Source organism: Brassica napus, chromosome C1, assembly GCF_020379485.1.
Source record: "Brassica napus cultivar Da-Ae chromosome C1, Da-Ae, whole genome shotgun sequence".
Lineage (NCBI taxonomy): Eukaryota > Viridiplantae > Streptophyta > Magnoliopsida > Brassicales > Brassicaceae > Brassica > Brassica napus.
In genome coordinates, this window is record NC_063444.1 from 27,376,367 (window position 1) to 27,399,849 (window position 23,483).

The window sequence follows — 23,483 nt, forward strand, 5'->3', positions numbered from 1 at the left end:
GGATTTTACGTGGATTCCGTTACGATTCTATTACGACGAATTCTTTTCGTGTTCCTTACGTTTTTATTACGACGAATTTGTTTAGAGGTTTTTTCGAGTCTTTTACGACGAATCCTTTACGAGTTTTTTACGAGGAAAAACAACGACCGCGTTACGTGGAAACCCAACGTGGTCTTTACGATGAAATCTTAATTCTTCTTTACGAGGAAAATTTAACCTCGCTAATTAACGACGAAATGGCGACGAATCTTCTCTTACGACAATCATATAACGACGAAACGCCTTTCATCGCCATTTCCTCGTAACTCTTCTTTTCCGAGGAAATAACGACGATTTTGGCCGTCGTTAAATTTGTGTTTTCTTGTAGTGACAATAGAAAGAAAAGGAAACTTTAGTTTGAAAATAAAGTCTAATAATAGAAGATCTGTAACATATTTTTTCATAATTCGCGTGTCTATCTAACAAAAAAGATTCCAGTAACTTTATACTAATAACAATAATATAGCCATGAATTTACTTAGTTTAAGGTTAAGCAAGTCCATGCCACGAAAATCTTGTAGTGTTGCATTCACGAAAATGGCACAGAAAATTAAATCATAACAACACGGCGTGTAACTCCTTTACTAAAGACAGTACAGATGGTACAAATGAGTTTTGGGTGTGGTTATCAATCAAGAGACGTTCTTGATCACAAAAATTAAAATTATTAAAATGAGAGATGATTATACAATCACAGCTTGAGCAGTCCCTGATTAAGTGAAGTTTTTGATAGATATCTGGAATAAACTGACCAATTGTGACTTCATAGAGTTTGCTATTGGGTAGTTTACAGAATTGAGCTGACCTTCCAAGTAGAAAGTACAACATCTCGTCTGAAAACCGTTTTTCATCTCATAGTGAGTCTTTTTTATAAGAAAGGATGTGTTTAAAGTCTATAGAATGAACATAGATAAAAGAATAAATTCCTCTGTTTTTATACACGGTGTGGCTGCTAATGTTCGTTTAGATTTTAGATACAGCCCTAAAACTGCCTTGTCTTGGACTAAAAAAACATTTTTAATTATCTAAATCGTTTGATTATGCTTGTGCTTTATCGGAGAGGTGTCGTCTAATTTTTCTGTAAAAAATTTTAACAGGAAAATGTAATGACAAAGCAAAGAAGAAAGGGTCTCGTGATCCATCACAAAGAGCATGTTCTATAAGCATGCATTATAACGACATTAATTTAAGGTGGACCAATATATTTCGGTGGCATCAGTTGTAAATAGTCTAGTGATTAAAGGGTAATTCATAAATGAGCTGAGAAAGCCTCACAGAGTGACACGTCAGCTGGTAATTTTGTAAATAACTTATAATGGCAAGGTTACTCTTCTCCAATGTTTCGAACCACTCACCACTGACTGATGTACTGCAGAACATAAGCCACTAGCCCGATAGAATTTTCTTACTAATTAGTGGTGCCTCTAAAATTTATATATTATTTGGCGCCTAAAGCCCAAGCTTTACGGGCTTTAACCCAGAGCCGGACCTGTTTTCACATATCTACTTTGAAATGAGGCTATAGTTCTAAACCCTGTTCGAAATCGCGCTACGCGCTATCCGTGCGGCAACCCCGGACCTAGTGAGTTGTTAAAAAATCGGGATAAACTCAGGGTATACGCGGGACGTAATTTTTAACGAAGTTTTCATTTTAAATATACAAAAGACATATTAAATACCAAGTTAGATTATATATATCATAATTGTTGTTTCTTAAAGCACACATCTAATACAAAAAGAAGAGATAATCCACTCACAAAAATCACCAAAAAGTATAGTTTTGATCATGAGAAGAAAAAAAAAATATTAAGGATTGTATCTTCTAATCCTATTCTTCCTCAATGATCAGCAAAATATATAATCTCAATCTTGTGGTGGTGTTGTGGATGTGCTTTAAGTTAAAGCTTGGTATTTGGAAACCTGAAATGAAAGAGACAAAGAAAAGTTAAATCATGTTATAAACTTATAAGGAAGTAAAGAGGTAACTATAACTTCACAAACCCACCAAAACTAATTACAAAAAAAAGAAACAATTGCAAGTCATTAGTTATTCACAGTAGAAAATTCACAAGATAAACAAAGATAACAAATATGACGTTCTTGGTACCTTAGTTTACCCTTTTTATTATTAAAAACTTTTTAATGGACCAAAATTGTGTACAAAAATAATATGGTAATTTTTTTAGCCCAAACGTTTTACTTATTCTACGTCCGTACGTATAATGTTAAAATACGGACTAGGCGGGCATAACTCGGTCTAATGTAGAATGCAACTGTATTGGTTCAACTCGCCACGGTGAACCTACGTTTAGCGAGTACGCGACCGATTAAGCGGCTAGGCACCCGCGTTTTAGAACAGAGGTTCTAAATAGTCACACATGCAGTATTGTCTTTTCTCTACGTTTAATCGTCAAAATGTATTAAATCTTTTATCATCTCAATTTAATTAACTGAATGATAGTAGGTTGATAATGGTATCAGAACTCAGAAGTAAATGTTACTGTTGAGTTATGTGTATAAACTCAATAAAAGAAGATTTAATCCTACGACTTTCAAGAAAATCTCCTGCAAAGATTTAATGTAGCTTACATGTGGACGTAAGTCTATGTTGTATACCAATCACAAGATTTGAAGAAGAATACTAACTTCAAAGAATAATAGAAGAACGACAAACCCTTATTATAGTAAACATTCATTTGGCACTACTTTAGAAACTACATAATTTTAGTTGTACGTAATTGTAAATCGACCGCTTCATTCGACAGACTATGACAAATAAATCTGTTGACGACATTAAATCGGACAGAAAAATATACCGGTTCAAACAAATGTGCTGTGATTCAAAAGTCTGCTACCAAATACACGTCGGATATAAATTCGACAACAGATTTAATTACTAGATTTATACCATGATAGATTTGTTTATTTGTTAAATAAATCTGTCGTCGGAAATTTGCCAAAAAATTTAATGGCTTTTTTGTAATATACATTTTTCATAACAGCTGTTAGAAAAGGCATTTTCGACCATAAAAATAGTTTAGTAATTTCAAACTTTTGTGCATTATTCTAGTAATTACTGAACTAATTTGACTAATTTTAGTAAATTTCCCTATATTTATCTATTTATCTCCACATAGGCATAGGCAGACACGTCAGAAAGTCGTACGTCGAGCGTGTGACACGTGTCCAATTCGGCAATACGCACCGTTTCATTTATTTTGCGAATTGTTTGTGCGGGCTTTGTTATTATCGTGGGTCTCATGTTTGGATGAAGAGACATCTAGACAGCCCGATAGGGGTCGACCCTAATCTTCTCTTTTGGCCGTCTCCTCGAACTTTTCATCTTCTCTATTCGTTTTATTGCGAGCGACGTCTGATCTCCATCTCCATCCCTGAAACGGTTGCTGTTACGAATTCTCCATGTTAAATCCCTTATTGATCCTATCAACCACGATATAGCTTTGAATGCGCTATTTTCTTTAGCTAGGCGGTGTATCGGCAAGTATAAAAAGGTAATCATTCTTCCTCTCGAGAAATCATCTTCTTATCAATATGTTCAAACAACGAAAGAAACTTTTTCTAAGAGATGATCTTGGTGAATTTTTAATCAATTATTTTGTTTCACCTATTTGGGAGATGATTTCGCTGACAGTTTGTTTTGTTTCTGTTTTTTTTTACGTTTGCAGGCACATTGATAGTCGCTGTTTTCCTTCTTCGCCTTCACCGTCAATCATCGCCGCTCCTCTGACCGGTTAGTTCTCTTCTTCTCTTAGTGGAGCACAATATATATCATACTTGATATATACTGAGATTTTGTTTCGATTAGACTGCATTTTCCGCTAGATTGAGAAATTCGAGTCTGTGTTTTAGATGAGTAGTTGGGGTCTCTTCAGTTGGTTCAAAGTATATGGCTGCTTCAATCTCAATAATACCTATTCACACTGTTTTATCTTTGGCAGCTTTAGTACGCAACAGCGGTAATATCTCAGTTTCTAAGCTCTTTCTTATATGCAAGAACATGAACCTTTTTTTCTTTGATCTCTAATTACTTCTATGTTTCTTTGGAACAGCGAATGCATCTGGAAATTGTTTAACCTCTTTTCCATGTCATCTCAAGGTCGATGGTAAGAGGTGAAAATCTTGATCTTTGTATCTTTGCATTTTTCGGATAATCATTCTGAATCTTGATATATATATATATATATATACCTTCTGATCTGCGTCGATGCTAAGGTGTTCGTTCTTGAATCTCATTAACATCTTATTTTAAAACTATTTCTGGCGTTTAACTTATAATTATTCAAGACTATGTATTTAGATATTTATGGAAACTACTTTGAATTATAAATCTTGAACCCGTTTGTTGATTTGGTATTTTAACACATGTGTTTCAGTCAATATTTATGCAAGCCAACCGTCAATGTCAACTCCTTGGTACTTCTCACCTATTTGAAGGCTGGCTGTCATAACTACGTCGAGGTCCGTATCCTAAGCTTCTGGGAAGCAAGGAATGTGAAGCACAAAGGCGAGCTTATGGGGCTGACATGCTCCTCCTTGACCCAAAGGTAACTCTGGCTTTAGATCTTTAAATATTCGGGAGATTATTATTGTTCAGTTTGTTGATTCTGTTTCACTTTTTTCATGTCTTGATTGTCTCCCAATAGCTTCGTTTGTTTTTTTGGATCAGTAGCTTCAGTTTAGCTTAATCTCACTCCTTTATCTCCTACTTTTCTTCACTGTGAAATGGGGGTATGTACGGTCAATAGGTGGTGACGGAAACGATGGTGTTAGAACGACCAGACAGTAAGTCGCATAGATTTTACTGTGAAGTAAGCGCCAGTGAGGTTTTTAGTCTCATCCTGGCCAGAAGCTCCCACGTCTCCTCCTTCGTACCTCAAGGCGGCTCTCTCCGCATCATCCAAATCAAACTATTGCGTCCTTCCAATAATCTCTTGCTCGGGCATGTATGTACACTCATCTCAAGGTATTATCACTTACTCTCCTGCAACTCTGCTGTTTCACATGGCATTTTGTTCTGTCATATGAATAATATTGTTCCGAATCCTCAGGGTTTGGCTCCCGACAACTCTGAACCATTACTCGATGGAGCCACTGTTAGCTATTGTGTCAGAGAGACGTAATGTTGCAGTGCCATCCACGTTCTACAGAAGAAGAAATATTCCAAATATCTGTCAAGAGATTGAGTTGGTGGAATTGTGGACAAATCCCTGAAGCTCTAAGTAGTATGCCTAATGTATATTCATCCCTCATCGTGTATAAGATTCTGCAGCTTAGTAAAAATGAGAAAGATAATCTCTTGCTAGTAACCTGAAGCAACTTCAAGTGGTCTCATTAAAAAAAAAACTCTGGCCTCAGCATCTACCAAGTTGACCAAGAATGCCCGCCAAGGTGGAGTATGCAATATCGACGTTAGTACTTTTTATGTAACCACATCGTTGTTGTCTTTTTTTTTCAATATATGCAGCCCACATGATTCTAAAAACATCAAAAGATACATTAGTAGCTTCTTTAACTATTTGCTATGTTTTAGAGACAATCTTATATCCACGAGATATATCCTACTACCTTATTCATACAGCAACTTAAAAACATCATTAGTTTTAAGTTGTAACCTCATAAAATTATTCATTTATTTGACATAGCTCCAAAATATTTAATCGATATACTATAAATTATACTAACATATGTAGAAATACATAAAAATAATAGTAATAGATTGTACTCGCATAATACTGCTAGGTGAAAAAATATACATCGCATATTGTGATGTGTAAAAAGTATACATCGCATAGTCTGATGTAAGACATGTATATTAATCCGTAATCATTATTAAATTTCATATATAATATATACGGGAAAATTCAAAAATTAGTTACAAACCCATTAACATTTTCTTCCTACGACACTTTAATAGTCAATAAATACATAAGTATAAGCAAACATGAATAATATATATATATATATATATATATATATATATATTGTATATAAAACTGTATAATTTTATTAGTCTGTTGTTACCAAAACATGTAAAAGTGTAACTAATATGTATAATTTTATATAATACAAATATATATTAAATATATGTTATATCGATTTAATTAATATTTAATTTACATGGCGGGCCGACCCTAGTTTTAATATAGAGTGAAGACAGAAAATCAAGCTTTGAAGTCATCTAACATCACGTTCTGAAGAATTTCCGTAATAAGAAACAGAAGCACATGTTTCATGAGCCAAACTCGATCTTATCAGTAAGCACAAAGAAACAACATTCAATAAAATCGAAATCTAACCTAATTTCGATTAGAAGAGAGAAAGATGATTTTTCCTTCGATCCAATCAACTGACTGTGATCATCATTGTCCTTTTCCAACGTTTCAGTTTTGTGAGTGAAGCTTTCGAAACGGAATCAGGAAAAGAGAAGGTTATAGAGATTTTCAACGTGGAGAATTTATCCTCGTAGTTATGAGTATCAGATACCCAGCGCTTGTTCGAACCGAACCAAACCCGATCCAAAAAAGTAATACCAAACCCGAACCGAAATTGATTAAAAATCCGAACGGATTCAAATTTTTGGTATTTAAAAAATCGAAACTGAACCCAATCCGAACCGAAATATTTCGGGAATCCAAATATATCCGATATAGATTAATATAGTTATATATATTAATTATTTTTAGTTTTAATGTATAATTAAAAACATTCAAATATATATGACACTTTTAAGTTGTTCAAAATACTTGAAAATATATAGAAATAATCAAAAATAAATGTTTTTTTTGTAACAGCACTTTTATTATATTAGGATGATTGTAATAGGTCTACATGAAGCAAATGACAAATTTGATTCGGAACAATAATGAAATATAAACCGTACTCCATCTCTTCTATCTTTTGCGAGATTATCAGCTACTTTATTTGCCTCTCTTCCAATCCATTGGCAGATACATCCTTGAAATTTCTCCATCCATGATCTGATTTCTCTGATCCAATTGTAGTTCTCAAAGTGGAGTCTTTTGTTGTTAATTATATGCACTGCTTTCTGACAGTCACTTTCAATGATAATTGATAATATAACGTATACCTAGACTCCAGCTATGTTGCAACGCCATTAATATTGCCTGAAGTTCACTTTCCAGCGCATTACATGTTCTTCTTCCTGTCGCTTGTACTGACCCTCTATAAACTCCAATGCTGTCTTGGAAGATCCATCCTGCAGAGCTTGGTAGGACAGTATTGATAAATGATCCATCTGTATTGCATTTAATCCAGCCGTCTTGTGGTCGCTTCCATCGTTGACTCTCCGTTGTTCTTCTATGAGTGGATTGTATATTCCTTTGCATCTGGTCAGGCTGATCGATCTGTTTCCATTCTAAGGCATCATTTTTTGCATAGCGTAAGAGAGAACCCCCCCCCCCCCCCCCCCCCCCCCCCCAGCTTCTCAGACACTCTCCTACTTTTTTTTCAAGAGATGCTGAAGAAGTATTAATTATTCTATTAGATATTCCTGAGGCTCGCCAGATTTTCTTTGCATGTGGACATTCAAAAAATAAGTGATCCTCTGTTTCTTCTGCACCACAATAACGTCTACATTGAGCATCATTGATGACATGTCTTCTTTTCAGATTAGTTCCGGTAGCTAGGCTTCGAGATAATAGTCTCCACAGGAAATGTTTCATTTCCATTGGAGCTTTAGTCTTCCATATCTGATGCTTAAGATCCACGTTACTGTACGTTGGTAAGACGCCATTATGATTTGGTAAATGAGAACCCAACCAGTAACCTGATCTTATTGTATAAAGTCCATCCTCATTATAATGCCATCCCAAGAGGTCTTGCTGAGCTGTTGGACTTATTTTTAGTGCCAGAATCTTCTCTACATCCTCTGCTTCTACATGTTGTCGGAGTTTCTGTTCATTTCATTGTCTTGTGGTTACATCAATGAATTCCTGAACATTCCTTCCTTGTTGTATCTCCCCTAGTGATCGTGGTGGTCTCGGTGGATGATCCGGTATCCATGGATTAGTCCACATATCTACATGTGATCCATCTCCAATTATATATCTCAGTCCTCTGGTTAAAAGATCTCTCCCATGAAGAATCGATTTCCAAGCATATGAAGCTTTCTTTCGCAATTTCTCTTTAAAAATATCTCCATCAGAGAAGTATCTTACCCTCAGGATGATTGTAATAGGTCTACATGAAGCAAATGACAAATTTGATTCGAAACAATAATGAAATATAAACCGTACTCCATCTCTTCTATCTTTTGCGAGATTATCAGCTACTTTATTTGCCTCTCTTCCAATCCATTGGCAGATACATCCTTGAAATTTCTCCATCCATGATCTGATTTCTCTGATCCAATTGTAGTTCTCAAAGTGGAGTCTTTTGTTGTTAATTATATGCACTGCTTTCTGACAGTCACTTTCAATGATAATTGATAATATAACGTATACCTAGACTCCAGCTATGTTGCAACGCCATTAATATTGCCTGAAGTTCACTTTCCAGCGCATTACATGTTCTTCTTCCTGTCGCTTGTACTGACCCTCTATAAACTCCAATGCTGTCTTGGAAGATCCATCCTGCAGAGCTTGGTAGGACAGTATTGATAAATGATCCATCTGTATTGCATTTAATCCAGCCGTCTTGTGGTCGCTTCCATCGTTGACTCTCTGTTGTTCTTCTATGAGTGGATTGTATATTCATTTGCATCTGGTCAGGCTGATCGATCTGTTTCCATTCTAAGGCATCATTTTTTGCATAGCGTAAGAGAGAACCCCCCCCCCCCCCCCCCCCCCCCGCGTGTTTCTTTAGCTTGGAAGGTAAGTGTATTTCTACTCTTCCAAAGTATCCATAACAGTAGATCTTGAAAATGCCGAAGTTGTCTCGAGAGACAGCTTCTCAGACACTCTCCTACTTTTTTTTCAAGAGATGCTGAAGAAGTATTAATTATTCTATTAGATATTTCTGAGGATCGCCAGATTTTCTTTGCATGTGGACATTCAAAAAATAAGTGATCCTCTGTTTCTTCTGCACCACAATAACGTCTACATTGAGCATCATTGATGACATGTCTTCTTTTCAGATTAGTTCCGGTAGCTAGGCTTCGAGATAATAGTCTCCACAGGAAATGTTTCATTTCCATTGGAGCTTTAGTCTTCCATATCTGATGCTTAAGATCCACGTTACCGTAAGTTGGTAAGACGCCATTATGATTTGGTAAATGAGAACCCAACCAGTAACCTGATCTTATTGTATAAAGTCCATCCTCATTATAATGCCATCCCAAGAGGTCTTGCTGAGCTGTTGGACTTATTTTTAATGCCAGAATCTTCTCTACATCCTCTGCTTCTACATGTTGTCGGAGTTTCTGTTCATTTCATTGTCTTGTGGTTACATCAATGAATTCCTGAACCTTCCTTCCTTGTTGTATCTCCCCTAGTGATCGTGGTGGTCTCGGTGGATGATCCGGTATCCATGGATTAGTCCACATATCTACTTGTGATCCATCTCCAATTATATATCTCAGTCCTCTGGTTAAAAGATCTCTCCCATGAAGAATCGATTTCCAAGCATATGAAGCTTTCTTTCGCAATTTCTCTTTAAAAATATCTCCATCAGAGAAGTATCTTACCCTCAGTATGCGAGCCATGAGACAATTGGGATTCTGCATAATCCTCCAGACTTGCTTACTGAGTAGCGCTTGATTGAATATCTCCAGGTCTCTAAATCCAAGTCCTTCTCTCTCTTAGGGACACTAACTCTTTGCCAAGCGTACCAATGTAATCCTTTATTCTCACCCGATCCCCACCAAAATCTAGCTAGTATGGAATTAATTTCTTCACAGATTTCTTTAGGGGGTCTAAATATATTCATCGAGAAGATATGCATCGCTAAAGCCACTGATTTGAGTAGTACCTCTTTACCTCCATGCGATAGGTGCTGCTGCTTCCAACTTTGTGTTATAGCTCTCACCTTTTCCACTATATATTCAAACATCTCACTCTTCTTTCTTCCAAACTGCTCCGGCAATCCTAAATACTTCCCGATCCCTCCATTGTTGTGAATGCCTAAAGTGTTTCTCATTCGAGTTTTAACCTGTGGGTTTACTTTAGCTCCAAAGGTTATTGCAGACTTACTAAGGTTGATAGCTTGCCCTGACACAGCCTCATAGGTAGTGAAAATGTTTTTAAGTTTCCTCGCAGCTTTCAAATTGGCCAGAGAGAAAAATAGAGAATCATCTGCAAAGAGCAAATGGTTCACTGCTGGTGCATTGTTTGAAATCTTGATTCCCATTAATGATCTGTCTCTCATAGCTTGTTGCATCAAATGTGACAGAACCTCTGCACATAGAATAAATAAGTATGGAGACAGTGGATCTCCTTGCCATAATCCTCTTTCTGGAGTAATGTAACCTTCAGGGGAGACATTAATCAGTACTGAGAACCTCACTGATAATGGCACATGTGTCAAAAGTAAATGTTTAAATAGTTGAATTCTGCTCACAACACTAAAATAATTAAAATATTTATTGATTTTCTATCCAAATATTCAAATCAAACCAACTTTTATGTTAAGTTTAGGTATTTTGACATATGCTATTCAAATTTATATGTAATATATTATATTATTTATAGATTTTGTGAAGTTGAAAGTATATAATGAATTTTAAAATTTAAAAGATAATTTAAATGGGTTATCCAAACCCAAACCGAACCCGCAAGAATCTGAACCGAACCCGAACCGAAATTTAGAAATACCCGAATGGAGATGATCCGAACCGAGCCCGAATGGATACCCGAACGCCCACCCCTAAATCTTCTGATACATATACGTAAATTCATTATAAAGATTATGACCCTCATTTAAATATATTTAGACACGAACTCTTACCTAATTTCAGTTGGCTAAGAAAATACTTAACATCCTGCGCGTTGCTCGTAATACCGAGAAGCTGAAGATGTCTTTGATTCTCTGAAAGATCTTTCATATGAAGTATACCATAAGAAACTGTAGCAACGGAATAGAAGAAGTATTTGCAGATGTATAAATGTGCCTTGGCATCAACAATGAATATCATATCGAAGGAACTCATTATCGTAAGCAAACAAAGACGATGTCGATCTTGTTTGGCCAGGCAAACAGGAATGCCTTCTTCATAACTAAAATAAAGAACAGAGAGCAAGAATAAGATGGGTTGCTTATTGCGCAAGAAACATCACTCCACCACATCCCGTGCGTTGCTCGTAATTTCGAGAAGCTGAAGATGTCTTTGACTGAAAGATCTTTCAAAGATGATCGAGGTGATGGGTTCTCTGAGATGTTGAGATGAATCAGATGAAAAAGATGATTGAAGGTTTGTAGATTGAAACTGTTATGATAAGAGCATCTAAAACCATCTCTAATGTATTTCTTTATTTTTACCTGTAAAATAGATGAAGAAGTTTATAACAGAGATGTAGAGATGTATTTCTCAAAAATAGATATCTCCAAATATAGAAGAAAATATAGAGATGAGATGAAGTGATTTCTATTATATAGGTAAAAATAGAGAGGAGATGAAGTGATTTTACCTCTAAATGTTATTATAGAGGTGAAAATAGAGGTGGGTTGGAGATGCTCTGACGGAAACGGATGCTATAAAGTAAGGAAGCTGTAAAGGTAAACTTTTGTGGAGAAACAAACGTCTAGATCTGATTGATTTTTTGAGATATTAGTCGGGTAATTCTGTGTTGGTGTTGTTTGATGATGACATGGTTTAGTTAAGATGGTCACAAATTTGGGTTTAAACAAAAACGTAGTAAAAAGCCTAATGCAAGCCATCAGATCCGCTCCAACGAAATTATTTTGGAACTGTCAGGTGTCAAAAAACGTACCACCCTTCTATGGCGACGTGGAGACCTGAGAAAGAGAGAGAGCACTTTGTCTTCCCACTGATAGATGATCATTGAGTTAAGTAACTGGAATTACTTTTCTGCATTTAGATGGAGCTGCCCCTTAGATGGTCCAACCAATTGCTGTAAGTGAACCCGAAAAGAATCAGTTCTTGCTGATACTGTTCAAGAGGCAGAAGTACTACCAAATTGTCTCACCACTAGTGTATATACCAAAGCATATGTTACAAACTTATGATAAAAATTTAATAGTCAAATACATACTCCTGATTATATGCTACAATTTTTTGTTAGTTTCTTCTTCAGCTTATTGCATTGGTAGAAGCGAGAAGTGTTACGAATGTGTAGAAAGATGGCAACGCAAAAAGAATGAAGGTTTCAGTACACAACTAGGATCAATATATAGCATCATAAAGAAACACTCAAATAATAACCGTTAGGCCCATTGCAAATACAGTATACTAAACAGCTAGTAACACGATTAAACTTAGAAATATATATATATACAGCGATATTGTTTGGTGAATTAAACAAGCGAGAAAAATAAATAGGTCCGAAAAGTAAATAAAATACTTCAGAAAAGCAGAAACACAAGACTAGAACAAGTAAAATAAAGATAGGTCCATAGTATTACACTCTGATATCACTTCTTCAGTCACAACCTCTCCTAGGCAGATTTCTTCAACCGCTTGCTCTCTGGGAAATGTTCTTTCTACAAAATGAAAAAAACAGTGTTGTGTCACTGTTTTAAAATCTGTTAGAAACTTATCATTAAGAAAAAAAACTTGCCTCTAGCCAGAACAGTCCCAGGTTCATGTTACGTTGACGACGATCAGTAATACCCTTTTCCTGCTTTTTCCTAAAATGGTTAGAAAAGTGTATTGACAACAAAAAGAGAGAGGGAGGGTGCGTACTTTAGAGAGATGTTTTTTACTCGAGAGATGTTTGATGAATTCATCCAACAGTTTGTGCTTATAGAAGCAGAGTGTGCGCTCCGGGACGCACAGTTTGCAATAAAAGATTCCGGTAGATTCAACCACCCTTTCACTACTTCCACTGCACTTGCGAAGAACATGTCTTTTTGTCTCTGAAACTAATAGCTTTAAGAGATTAGTTTGGTGGTTATATACATATCTATATATATATATATATATATGTGGAAGTGGATAGAAGAGAGGTAAAAAACAAAACACCTGCAAGTAAGCTATCCCAGAGCCACTCGGCAGAAGTGACCATGACTGACATTTCCCGAGGCCTAAAAGAATAAGCCCAAAACAGGTTGTACTTATTATCTTGTTGAGCCCGGAGGGCAAGAGAAGTTCCAAAGACATATTTAGCCTCATCGAAAATGATCATCATTGTAGCCGGAGTAGGATTATCCTCTTGCCATTTAAAAATGTCATTACGCATGCGAGAGTATATGACTTCTGTTTGTTTCAACAAAACAAAGGGTGTATAAGCCTGCAAGCAAGGGATAGTTGCTAAAACAAAGGGTAAGCACGCGTGAGTAAAATGTACTAACCCGGAATGACATGTGCAACATCGATTCCAGTGGAAGAGAGGGCATGAAGGTGGCTTTTAGGGGTTTTTTTATAGTCACCAAAGGCAGTGATGGAGACAGGACCAGAGTAGCCTAGTTCCTTGAAAGCTCCTTCCAAACTGGGACGGACTCGATGAGCGTCATAACCATCGGGAATAGGACAATCAAACATGTCCCACTACACATGGATTTTAGCTGTCGCATATTCAGGCGTAGCAGCGTAGTTCTTCCCCCACTTGCTCGTTACAGATATGAGTTGTTTAGGCTGAGGGTGTAAAACCTCCTGTTTTGACCCCCAAAAAAAAAGGATTTGTAGGTTAAACACTTTTAGGAGGATGATAAACATATAATCTTAATAAAAACTTTTTTTGGCAGTTTGAAGACCCATTCGACTGCATAATATATTGAATATTTTCGCGTTCTGGTCAAATAGTTAGACAATGAAATTGATATAAGCAGACAGAGAGAAAGGATTGTTACTTGTATTGCATGCTCTTCAGTGGAGAGATGCTTTTTGAAACTCTTCAGGCTTAGGCATTCCAAAGAGCACTATTTGCAATAAAACACGGCATCGCTGCTGCTGCTTGTCACGGACGCAGTCGTCCCAAGTAATATATTTTTCCAGAGCCAATTTTTGCGAGTGTACACGAACAATCGGGCGAGAGGTTCGACTGAATAAGCCAGAAAAAGGTCGTAACTCGTGCGTTGTTGAAGCCGGGCCAGATCCCAATGGAAGACATCTAGCATCTGATTGGTTATGATCATCATTGTAGCCGGAGGAGGATTATCCTCTCGCCATTTCACCATATCCTTGTACATGACTGCGCACGTGCTTTCTGTTTCATTACAAAGGAAAGGCATATTCAATTACATACCCCAAGATCTAACTATAAAGTCTTTATATATATATAATTGGACTAACCAGATCTGATATGTACCACCGCGACTCCAGTGGAAGAGAGAGCTCGTAGCAGGCGGTCAGGGGTTTGTTTTTGGTCTCCATAGGCTGTGATGGAGACAGGACCAGAGTAGCCTTGTTCCTTTAAGGCACCTTCTATACTCGGACGGACACGATGAGCATCAATACCCTCTGGAACCGGACAGTCCTTCATGTCCCACCACACCGCTATATTTTTCCCTGTCTTCGCCGCCGAATCGCACCAACTCATCCTGTCTCTCTCTCAACCTTTTAACAAATCTCAGACACAGATCTCCTCTTTCCAGTTACCACCACACCTTGTCCTAGGGTTTTCTCTTTTTCTTAATATATACATGCGTGCTATTGGGGCTAACCTAAAGCCGTAAGTGCCGTGGGCTTCCGCACACAGTGCATTGCTACGTTTTAAAAAATGTTCCTCCCCAACTACAGAACAAATCTTCTGTAACCAAACCGAACCGTACCGAACCAAACTGAAATAGACAATATAGTTTGGTTTTGATATATACCATATAAACCGGATGCATATAATTTTATAAAAAAACATAGGATTTAGATATAGTTTGGTTTATAACCGATTAAACCGAACAAAACTGATCAAAAGTAGAAACATGTAAATATGTATCTATTTTATAACGACACATGAAAATCTTTTTGTTATATAAGTTTTTTTTGTTAATAACCATTACCATATTTTTTTATAGTAATAAAGAAATCCTAATTTGTAAAACACTTTGAACTATAATTAAATAACAATACATCACAACCAAAACTTCTTATTTTTTTAGTCTTCTTTTTTAATCTTTTTGCTTTATTTGACCATTGACTAAATTGAAGTGAAGATTATAAGTTTGATGGATAACAATTAGTGAAAATACTTCACAATTTTTTTCTTATCTATAAACGAACATAGTTTCGTGTTCAATCGAAGAAGCATGACTTTGATGAACACTAAAGATGAAAGAGTGGAAAAACTTTTCTTCCATGCTTCTGTTTTGTTTCTTATTTTTATTTTCAAAATTTCGAGCTTTGATTTTAATTCTAGATTTGATTATTTTATTTCATGGTAGAAGAGTTTTTACCTTTTTGTTCATTTATTTGATATATAATTTATTTTTTGAAGTAAATGACTTCATCGACAACGTGACTTTGAAATTCATATAATATGACTTCAAACTAAATAATTATGTTTTTCCTATAAAACAGAATAAACCGAAAACCTTAGGTTTATTAACCAAACGAACCGAAGTAAATATGACGTTAGAATGATAGTTATATTTTACGAACCGAAATACTGAAATACCAAAAAAACAAATCGAAACTGAACCGAAGTAAATATGGAGTTAAAATAGTAGTTATATTTTACTCATAAACTCAAAATACTTTTTTTATTTAACATTGGAAATTCTGTTTAATAATTTTGACAACGGTTAACCAGGGGATTGCCATTCTGGTTACGGGATGTACCCGGTATGGTATACCCTACCGACAACGAGCCATTCAAGTTCCACATGCAAAGATTCACTTGTAAGATCGTGAATTTGATGAAATCGGAGGGCTTATATGCTTCTCAAGGAGGTCCAATAATTCTTTCCCAGGTAATTCACTTTATTGTTGTTCATATATTTCAGTGTCCACCAACCGAACCGAAAGAGTAGGATTAAATAGCTAAACCGAACCAGTGCTTGGTAATACAAACCCAATCTGATCATTGACTTCGAATTTAGTTTCAATATTCGGATAAAAAATTAATAGATATTTGAAGTATTGGTATTTTGAGTATCATTTAACTATTTTTAACTATTTTTATATATTTTCAAGTATTTTGGACAACTTAATAACATCTTATATATTTTGTATATTCTTTTAGATATTATTCTAAAAATAATTAATATATTTAAATATATAAATCTGGTTTGGATATATTCGATATCCGAAATATTTCGTTTCAGATCGGATTCCGTTCTAAAAAAATAACATCTTAATAACATCTTAATAGCATCCTACCATTTTTTCGTAATTTGTAGATATTTTAAAAAATTCAAAATATAACATATATTAAAAATCTAATTTTTTAAATATGCTTAATGTGATTTTTAACTTTTTTAATAATATAAATTAAAAAAATGTAGAGGATACAAATTTTATTATCAAATATGTATGATTTATAATCATTAATTGTCATATATATGTTAATCATATTAGGTAATTTCGTAGCTTTTATTTAAGGAAATAAACTTATGTAACTTTTATTTTAGGAAAGAATTTAAGACTACTAATCAATGTGATAATTAATTTAAGAAAAAATATAATATATATTTATATGGACCAACTGCAAGTGATGATGACACGTAGCTGCAAAATATGTTCTAATGTTTCAGGATTAATATATAGGGGATTAATTTATAGAGATATTAATTTACGAAAACTTTTCTTTTTTAGATTTTCTATTTTTGAATATGTTTGTTTAAACAATATATATATATATATATATATATTTTTAATTTTATAGTATATACATTCATAAAATTTTAGAAATTTGACTTTCATATTGTTTTATTATATTATTTGGTTTATATGTTTATACTAGGTAATTTCTCGTGCTCAAGCACAGATATAAATATTTATAAAAAAATATACTACAATAATTAATTGCTATTTAGTTTTAATTTTAAATTAATTTATATTTTGTATATATAATTTGAATTAATAATAATATATTACTTTAATTTGATATATGATTTTAGACATATTATATCTAATCGGTTTTGTTGCTTTGACAGTCGATTTAATTATCAGTTGGATATATAAGATTGCATATTTTCTTTGCATTCAACTATAATATTTTTATTCTAATTTTTTTTTAAATGTCTTATTTGTATTTAGGTTGGTTGTTGTTTTAGATATGTATATATACTTTAGAAAGATAATTTATAACTTAAGACATGTTGTTCTTAGAATGAAATAGAGAAGATGAAATAATGTATCAGATTCTAAATTACATAATATAACAATACTATTTTATTTAAAGTTATGATTTTAGATATAAGTTGGATTAGTTGATTCACTTATATTGCGAATTTAATTATGGTATACATTCTTTCTAATTTATACTGAAGTACAATTATTTTTATTATAATTAAGTCAGATCAAATTAGTTTTTATTGATCTGTTAAATGTGCATGTATTTCCATAAAATTTAGAAAGATAATTTATAACTTAAGACATGTTGCTCTTAGAATGAAATAGAGAAGATGAAATAATGTATCAGATTCCTTTTTTTTTTTGATCAACAATGTATCAGATTCCAAATTACATAATATAACAATACTATTATGAAGTCTCATGCATGAATATATATTTTACAAAAGAACTAAACAGTAACAGTTGGTTAATATTTTGTTTTCATTTATTAATATTTTTTGATTCATCCTAAAATTTATATTTATGAAATTATATATTCTTATTGCATTTAAAGTTATGATTTTAGATATAAATTAGATTAGTTGATTCACTTATATTGCGAATTTAATTAAGTTATACATTAATTACTGTTAATTATGTCTTTCTCACCTTGTCAAGGAATTAGAAGACACGTTCTCAGAATCTAAGCCATGGAAGAAGCCAGTTCGCATTATGCCCTCGTCTATATTTTAAGTACAAATTTTATGTTATAAAATGAAAATATTTAAAAATATAGACATTCCCGCGCTTTTTAGATATTCTCATTACTGTTAATTATGTCTTTCTCACCTTGTCAAGGAATTAGAAGACACGTTCTCAGCCATGGAAGAAGCCAGTTCGCATTATGCCCTCGTCGTATGTTTCGACAATCAATATTGTCCTTAATCAGTACACAGAAAAAATCATGATAGACGCTTGACCAACAATGTAACAGTAATGAGTATCTTGACCTTCTGTTTACAATCTTCTGATACAGATTCACACTGATCAATATCGATGGTGAAAGCGGTATCACAAAGTCCTGCAACATCATCATTCCTCCATGAGCACAAGTAAGATTAATTCTCTTGACATTGTGTATTCTATCCCCAACATACGGAACTGATCTTGGCGTGCCCTTGCAACTTCGGTCTTGCTCAAAGATTGATTCCTCATCTCTGTCAAACACTGAGCTTTTATAAACACGTTTTGCATGCTGGTGGTTCCTCACACTCCTTTTGAGCTCTTCCATATGGACAAAGAACTCGAAGAAAAAGATTACTGTGACAACCACAACCTAGCTGTTCACATTGATCGTAGGTGACCGAACTCGAGAAATAATAAAGAGAAATATAGATCTCATCTTTAAAAATCTCGACGGTCATCACGTTCAGGATCATCGTCGATACCACATGGTGGAGTGGCTCCACATTGGCTTCTCGATGATGGTTTGTAAAGAAAAATTTGGCACGGCCTCGATCTGGAGGGTCACTATTGATCAACTGGCGCCAACTTGCAAGATTACTAGAAGTCAATGGGTTCCTCATATCGTCCATCATGTCAATTTTATTAATTTTCTCGCAAGATTCTGTCTCGAGTGCCTCCAAGAGATGATGTGAACGTCCTTTGTTGCCTCAAGCTGCACATCTTCCACCACGTGAAGACCAATTTCATAAACGCTCTGTTGCACATGTTCCTCAAGCTGCACATGTACGTCTTCAATTTGAATCAGAACTTCATAATCATAAACATCAAATATTGGATCTACGATGATCTCTTTGAGAGCATTAACCCCTTCGTCAACCTCATCGCTGAAGAACACGTTATCCGCTTGAGGTGTAGCAGAAAGTCGTTGGTGTATATCTCCAGGAGCTTCACGTTGAATGTGTTTCTCTTGTAGAACTGTGGTTAATGTGTTAGTTACCGACGTTTGTAGTGCTGCTTGTAAATCCAAAGCCTAAGGAAAACAAGGAAGATATATATCCACGCTGCATCAGTAACTCATGGTAAGATGCACGATGAATGTCAGAAAGAAACTGAAGATCACGTTAAAACCAAGTGCTTTAAACCCTGAAGCAACGCAAAGCAATGATTAATGATATAATTGTTGTTTTTTTTTGGTTTTTCATTGTTTTCTAACAATACCTCTGAATGTCTCCGGCCGATGGGTAGATGATACCATCACCATCCGGGTCAAAGAAGGCTACATGCTGCTGAAGAACTTGCTTCTCTAACAATGCAATTTCTGATTTGGATGTTTGTACCTATGATCTATTATATAACAAATTATTTAATTATTTTAGAAGAATTGGGAAATAAGATTAACATGCAAGGTATAGGCTGGGAAGTGGAAGCTAGTAATAGTTCGAGCCTTCGAGGTCGTGGTAGACTTGAGTGTATCCATGGTTTTAAGCTTGCCAGTTGAATAGTTGATTCTCTCGGGCTCTGATCTCTTGCCTAAATGTGCTTTTAAATGCATTTATGTCTATTGTTTTTCGTAACCTCACATGAAAAAACTAGTCGGGTACGGTGTACCCATTATTTTTAAGTGCATAATGCGAGCCGGCAATGAACAATTTAGCGGACAATGAACAATTTAAACTTTTGGTCTTCAATATTGAATTTTCGTCTCTCACTGGAGCCTAACTTGATAAAAGGTGTTGTGATGAGGTGATGACTTGGGAAGTTAGGTACCAGACTTGAAGAGCAAAGCACCAGACTTGAGAAAGAAGGAGAGCAAGGTTGACAGCCTGTCATGAGCTGGCTTAGTCTACTCTTTGACTTTGAAAACCCTAATGTCTCTACCTATATATATTGTAATCATTCTCATTAATTAAAGACAAGCATTCTACTCTCTTATAATCTCATCCTCAATCTTTATAATCTCTCTTAATCTCTTATAATCTCTCAATACCAATCTATATTCCTTAAAATCACATGGTATCAGAGCCTGGTTCTCTAAAAAGGGGAGAGTGTGATTTCGTTTGTTTTCATAAAATCTGAGTGTTCTTGAGTGTTCTTGAGGTTTTTCAAGAGCTAGATCTTTGAAAAACTCAAGATTGTTTCTGTTGGTGTTTATTTTGGAGATCCAGCTTCAAGAGAGTTCCTTTAGTTGTTTGACAAACTCAGATGGGTGGTCTAGCTTTGTGAGAAGCTAGATATGTGCCATTGGAGGCAGATCTAAGCTAAAGGTGGTTGCTTTCTTGGAGGTTTTGGAGGTCAGATCTGGTGACTACTATTCAATACAAAGATGGTGCTAAGATCTGGTACAACAACAAGGCATGAAGAAGAGATTGATGAGAGTTGGTCCAAATGGGCAAGAACAACTCTTGAGAGTTATGGGTTGTGGTGTGGCTATGTAAAGGAGGAATCTTTAATGGAAATGATCATGAAAGAAGGCCAGACAAGAAGTCTGAAAGATGGAGATGAGGCTGCTCAAGAAAACACTATAAAGAGTGGGATTGAAGCAGCTCATGAAGAAAAATCCAAACTTGTGAAGATGTGTGAGGTCAAAGAGTTGATCCACAACTATAAACAAGGGAAGGATGAGATTTTTCAGCTTGTGGGAAAGCTGAGAGAAGTGTGGCTGGAGCTTATGGCAAGGTCAGAAACTATTCAAGAAAGGAGAACAATATGGTGTCTTTAACTTTCTAGTGGCTAAGATATGTGAGTTTGTTCAATACACTTGTGATGTGTATGAGAAAAGGAAGGTATCAACTCAAGTGAGGGGTGGTACTAGTTTTAGAAGAAGAAGATTAAGAAAGCTCTCCAAGGGATGGTTCATGATGAGAAAAACTTGGAGAAGAGACAAGGAGTTAGGTCATCTAAGTGATAAGATGAGCTTGAAAATGATCAAGGAAGCTGCGCAAAAGGTGGTGAGGGGAGAGTGTTCTTACTCTGCCTACATCGGGAGCTCATGTGAGGAAAGTATGGTGGTAAGGAAGCAAGAGACCAAAAGAGCAGATGAACTTCCCCCTATGATACCAGATGATCCTATCACAAAGAAGGAATGGGATGAGTTTGTTAAGTATGTGTATGCTTGGGCTACAACCCGAATTCAAGGAGCTCATGCCTTAGCATCCACAACCAAACCCATCATCATTGATTCTGGTGCAAGCCATCATATGATCAGTGATAGGAATCTGATAAGTGAGGTCAAGGCAGCAACAGGGAGTGTCATGATAGCTAATGGTGATAAAATCCCAATAGAAGGAGTGGGAAAGCTCAAGCTGTTTGAGAAGGATTCAACTGCCTTCTACATGCTTCAGTTCACTTCAAATTTGTTATCTGTGAAGAAAGCCACTATTGACCTTGATTGTCAAGTAGTATTTAGACCCAATGAAGTTGAGTTTCAAGATCTGAAGACTGGTAGAGTTATTGGTCGAGGAGACAGCAATCATCAGCTATACCATCTTCAAATGGCTAAGAATCCTAAACCCTTTGATTCTATGTGCTTGACTAGTACTGCTGATAAATGTGATAGTATTACTTGGCATGCTAGATTAGGACATCATTGATCATGCCTAATATGTCATTTAATCACTTGGAATGTGAAGCTTGCATATTAGGAAAGCATTGTAGAACTGTCTTCCCAACATCTGAGACTGTTTATGAAAATTACTTTGATTTGGTGCACTCAGATGTGTGGACTTCTCCATGTGTTTCTAGAGAAAACATGAAGTACTATGTGACATTCATAGATAAAAAGTCCAAGTATACATGGATCACTTTGCTTCCTTCTAAGGATAAAGTGTTTGATGCTTTTGTAAACTTCCAAGCATATGTGACTAACCATTACAATGCTACTGTGAAGGTACTACGGTCTGATAATGGAGGAGAATATACCAGTCATACCTTCAAGAATCACTTGGCTAAACATGGGATAGTGCATCAGACCAGTTGTCCTTACACACCTCAACAAAATGGAGTGGCAGAGAGGAAGAACAGACATCTTATGGAGGTAGCAAGAGCTCTCATGTTCCAAACAAGTGTACCAAAGAGATATTGGGGTGATGCTGTATTGGCGGCTTGCTATCTAATCAACAGGACACCAACCAAGATTCTTAAAGATCAATCACCATTTGAGGTTCTCAACAAGGTTAAACCTATCCTAGATCACTTGAGAGTGTTTGGTTGCGTGTGCTATGTTATGGTGCCAAGGGAGATGAGAAACAAGCTTGAAGCAAGAAGTACTAAAGCTATGTTCATTGGATATTCTACTGAACAAAAGGGGTACAAGTGCTTTGATCCAGATGCAAGAAGGGTACTTGTATCAAGAGATGTCAAGTTTATAGAAGAGAAAGGGTACTATGAAGGGAAAAATTGGGCAGAGCTTGAAGATTTGGCTAGACCATCTGATAGAGCTACTAGCTTAAGGAGAGTAATGGAGGGACTTGGTCTCAACATGTCCCCAAATCCTACACCTACACATGGAGCTGAAGAACCAACTCATCTTGATCATGAGGGGGGTAATGAACCTGAACCTGAAGCTGTAGGTCAAGGAGATCAAGGATCAGGTGTGCATGATCAAGATGGAGTAGGAGAAGAGAGTCATGAACCTGAACCTGAAGCTGGAGGTCAAGGAGATCAAGGATCAGGTGTGCATGATCAAGATGGAGTAGGAGAAGAGAGTCATGAACCTGAAGGAGAAGGTCAGACTCAAGGAGAAGAAGAACAAGAGGAGGTGCAACCAGAACCAGCTCAAGAGGTTCAAGCGCCAGTCTTAAGGAGGAGCACAAGACAAAGGTATCCTTCCAACTGGGTAAACACGAAAGTATACTACAATGCCCAGGCTGTGGAGCATCCTACCCAAGCTGTGTGTTCTTTTGCTGAGTTTCCAGAAGAGCACCAGTGCTTCATGATCAGTCTAGATCAAAGCTATGTACCAAGAAGTTATGAGGAAGCTATGTTGGTGCAAGAATGGAGAGACTCTGTGGCTGCTGAAGCCAATGCTATGATAAAGAATGATACCTGGTATGAAAGTGAGCTGCCTAAAGGAAAGAAAGCAGTCACTAGCAGATGGATCTTTACCATCAAATACCTTCCAAATGGAGAGATAGATAGGCGCAAGACCAGATTGGTGGCTAGAGGATTCACTCAA

General features: G+C 35.8%; 3 protein-coding genes across 5 annotated transcripts; 1 reads left to right on the forward strand and 2 right to left on the reverse strand.

The window, feature by feature from the left end:
• Nucleotides 1–3,203: 3,203 nt before the first annotated feature.
• On the forward strand, nucleotides 3,204–5,864 carry LOC106379719. 2 transcript variants are annotated; one of them, XR_007318473.1, is made up of 6 exons: nucleotides 3,204–3,551; nucleotides 3,726–4,016; nucleotides 4,110–4,170; nucleotides 4,434–4,604; nucleotides 4,806–5,023; nucleotides 5,109–5,864. XR_007318473.1 is itself a non-coding variant. In XM_048745742.1 (3 exons), the coding sequence occupies exons 1-3, from the start codon at nucleotides 4,584–4,586 to the stop codon at nucleotides 5,269–5,271; spliced, it is 402 nt and encodes a 133-aa protein (XP_048601699.1). In that variant the 5' UTR covers nucleotides 4,187–4,583; the 3' UTR covers nucleotides 5,272–5,864. The 2 variants fall into 2 exon arrangements, 1 of the variants encoding a protein (XP_048601699.1); XM_048745742.1 differs by lacking the exons at nucleotides 3,204–3,551; nucleotides 3,726–4,016; nucleotides 4,110–4,170 and having other exon boundaries at nucleotides 4,187–4,604.
• A 6,611-nt stretch (nucleotides 5,865–12,475) lies between these two features.
• Nucleotides 12,476–14,907, reverse strand: LOC111202104. 2 transcript variants are annotated; one of them, XM_022694549.2, is made up of 7 exons: nucleotides 14,426–14,907; nucleotides 13,984–14,339; nucleotides 13,486–13,786; nucleotides 13,157–13,390; nucleotides 12,878–13,050; nucleotides 12,753–12,812; nucleotides 12,476–12,675 (listed from the first exon to the last, which is right to left on the reverse strand). In XM_022694549.2, exons 3-7 carry the CDS (start codon nucleotides 13,673–13,675, stop codon nucleotides 12,631–12,633), a joined length of 702 nt encoding a protein of 233 aa, XP_022550270.1. In that variant the 5' UTR covers nucleotides 13,676–13,786; nucleotides 13,984–14,339; nucleotides 14,426–14,907; the 3' UTR covers nucleotides 12,476–12,630. The 2 variants fall into 2 exon arrangements, with proteins under 2 accessions (XP_022550270.1, XP_022550269.1); XM_022694548.2 differs by having other exon boundaries at nucleotides 12,878–13,056; nucleotides 14,426–14,820.
• Nucleotides 14,053–14,672, reverse strand: LOC111201646. The gene is made up of 2 exons (XM_022693872.1): nucleotides 14,426–14,672; nucleotides 14,053–14,339 (listed from the first exon to the last, which is right to left on the reverse strand). The coding sequence occupies exons 1-2, from the start codon at nucleotides 14,670–14,672 to the stop codon at nucleotides 14,053–14,055; spliced, it is 534 nt and encodes a 177-aa protein (XP_022549593.1).
• Nucleotides 14,908–23,483: the final 8,576 nt, after the last annotated feature.

What these genes read in the sequence shown, in the direction of transcription:
- LOC106379719 (XM_048745742.1), top strand. Translation starts at nt 4,584, where the DNA reads ATGCTCCTCCTTGACCCAAAG. An exon ending in TGCTCCTCCTTGACCCAAAG is followed by an intron (nt 4,605 to 4,805) that starts GTAACTCTGGCT and finishes TACGGTCAATAG; the next exon opens with GTGGTGACGGAAACGATGGT. An exon ending in GTATGTACACTCATCTCAAG is followed by an intron (nt 5,024 to 5,108) that starts GTATTATCACTT and finishes CCGAATCCTCAG; the next exon opens with GGTTTGGCTCCCGACAACTC.
- LOC111202104 (XM_022694548.2), bottom strand. Translation starts at nt 13,675, where the DNA reads ATGTTTGATTGTCCTATTCCCGATGGTTATGACGCTCATCGAGTCCGT. An exon ending in TGTTGCACATGTCATTCCGG is followed by an intron (nt 13,391 to 13,485) that starts GTTAGTACATTT and finishes TGAAACAAACAG; the next exon opens with AAGTCATATACTCTCGCATG. An exon ending in TGGGACTGTTCTGGCTAGAG is followed by an intron (nt 12,676 to 12,752) that starts GCAAGTTTTTTT and finishes TTCATTTTGTAG; the next exon opens with AAAGAACATTTCCCAGAGAG.
- LOC111201646 (XM_022693872.1), bottom strand. Translation starts at nt 14,672, where the DNA reads ATGAGTTGGTGCGATTCGGCGGCGAAGACAGGGAAAAATATAGCGGTG. An exon ending in GGTGGTACATATCAGATCTG is followed by an intron (nt 14,340 to 14,425) that starts GTTAGTCCAATT and finishes GTAATGAAACAG; the next exon opens with AAAGCACGTGCGCAGTCATG.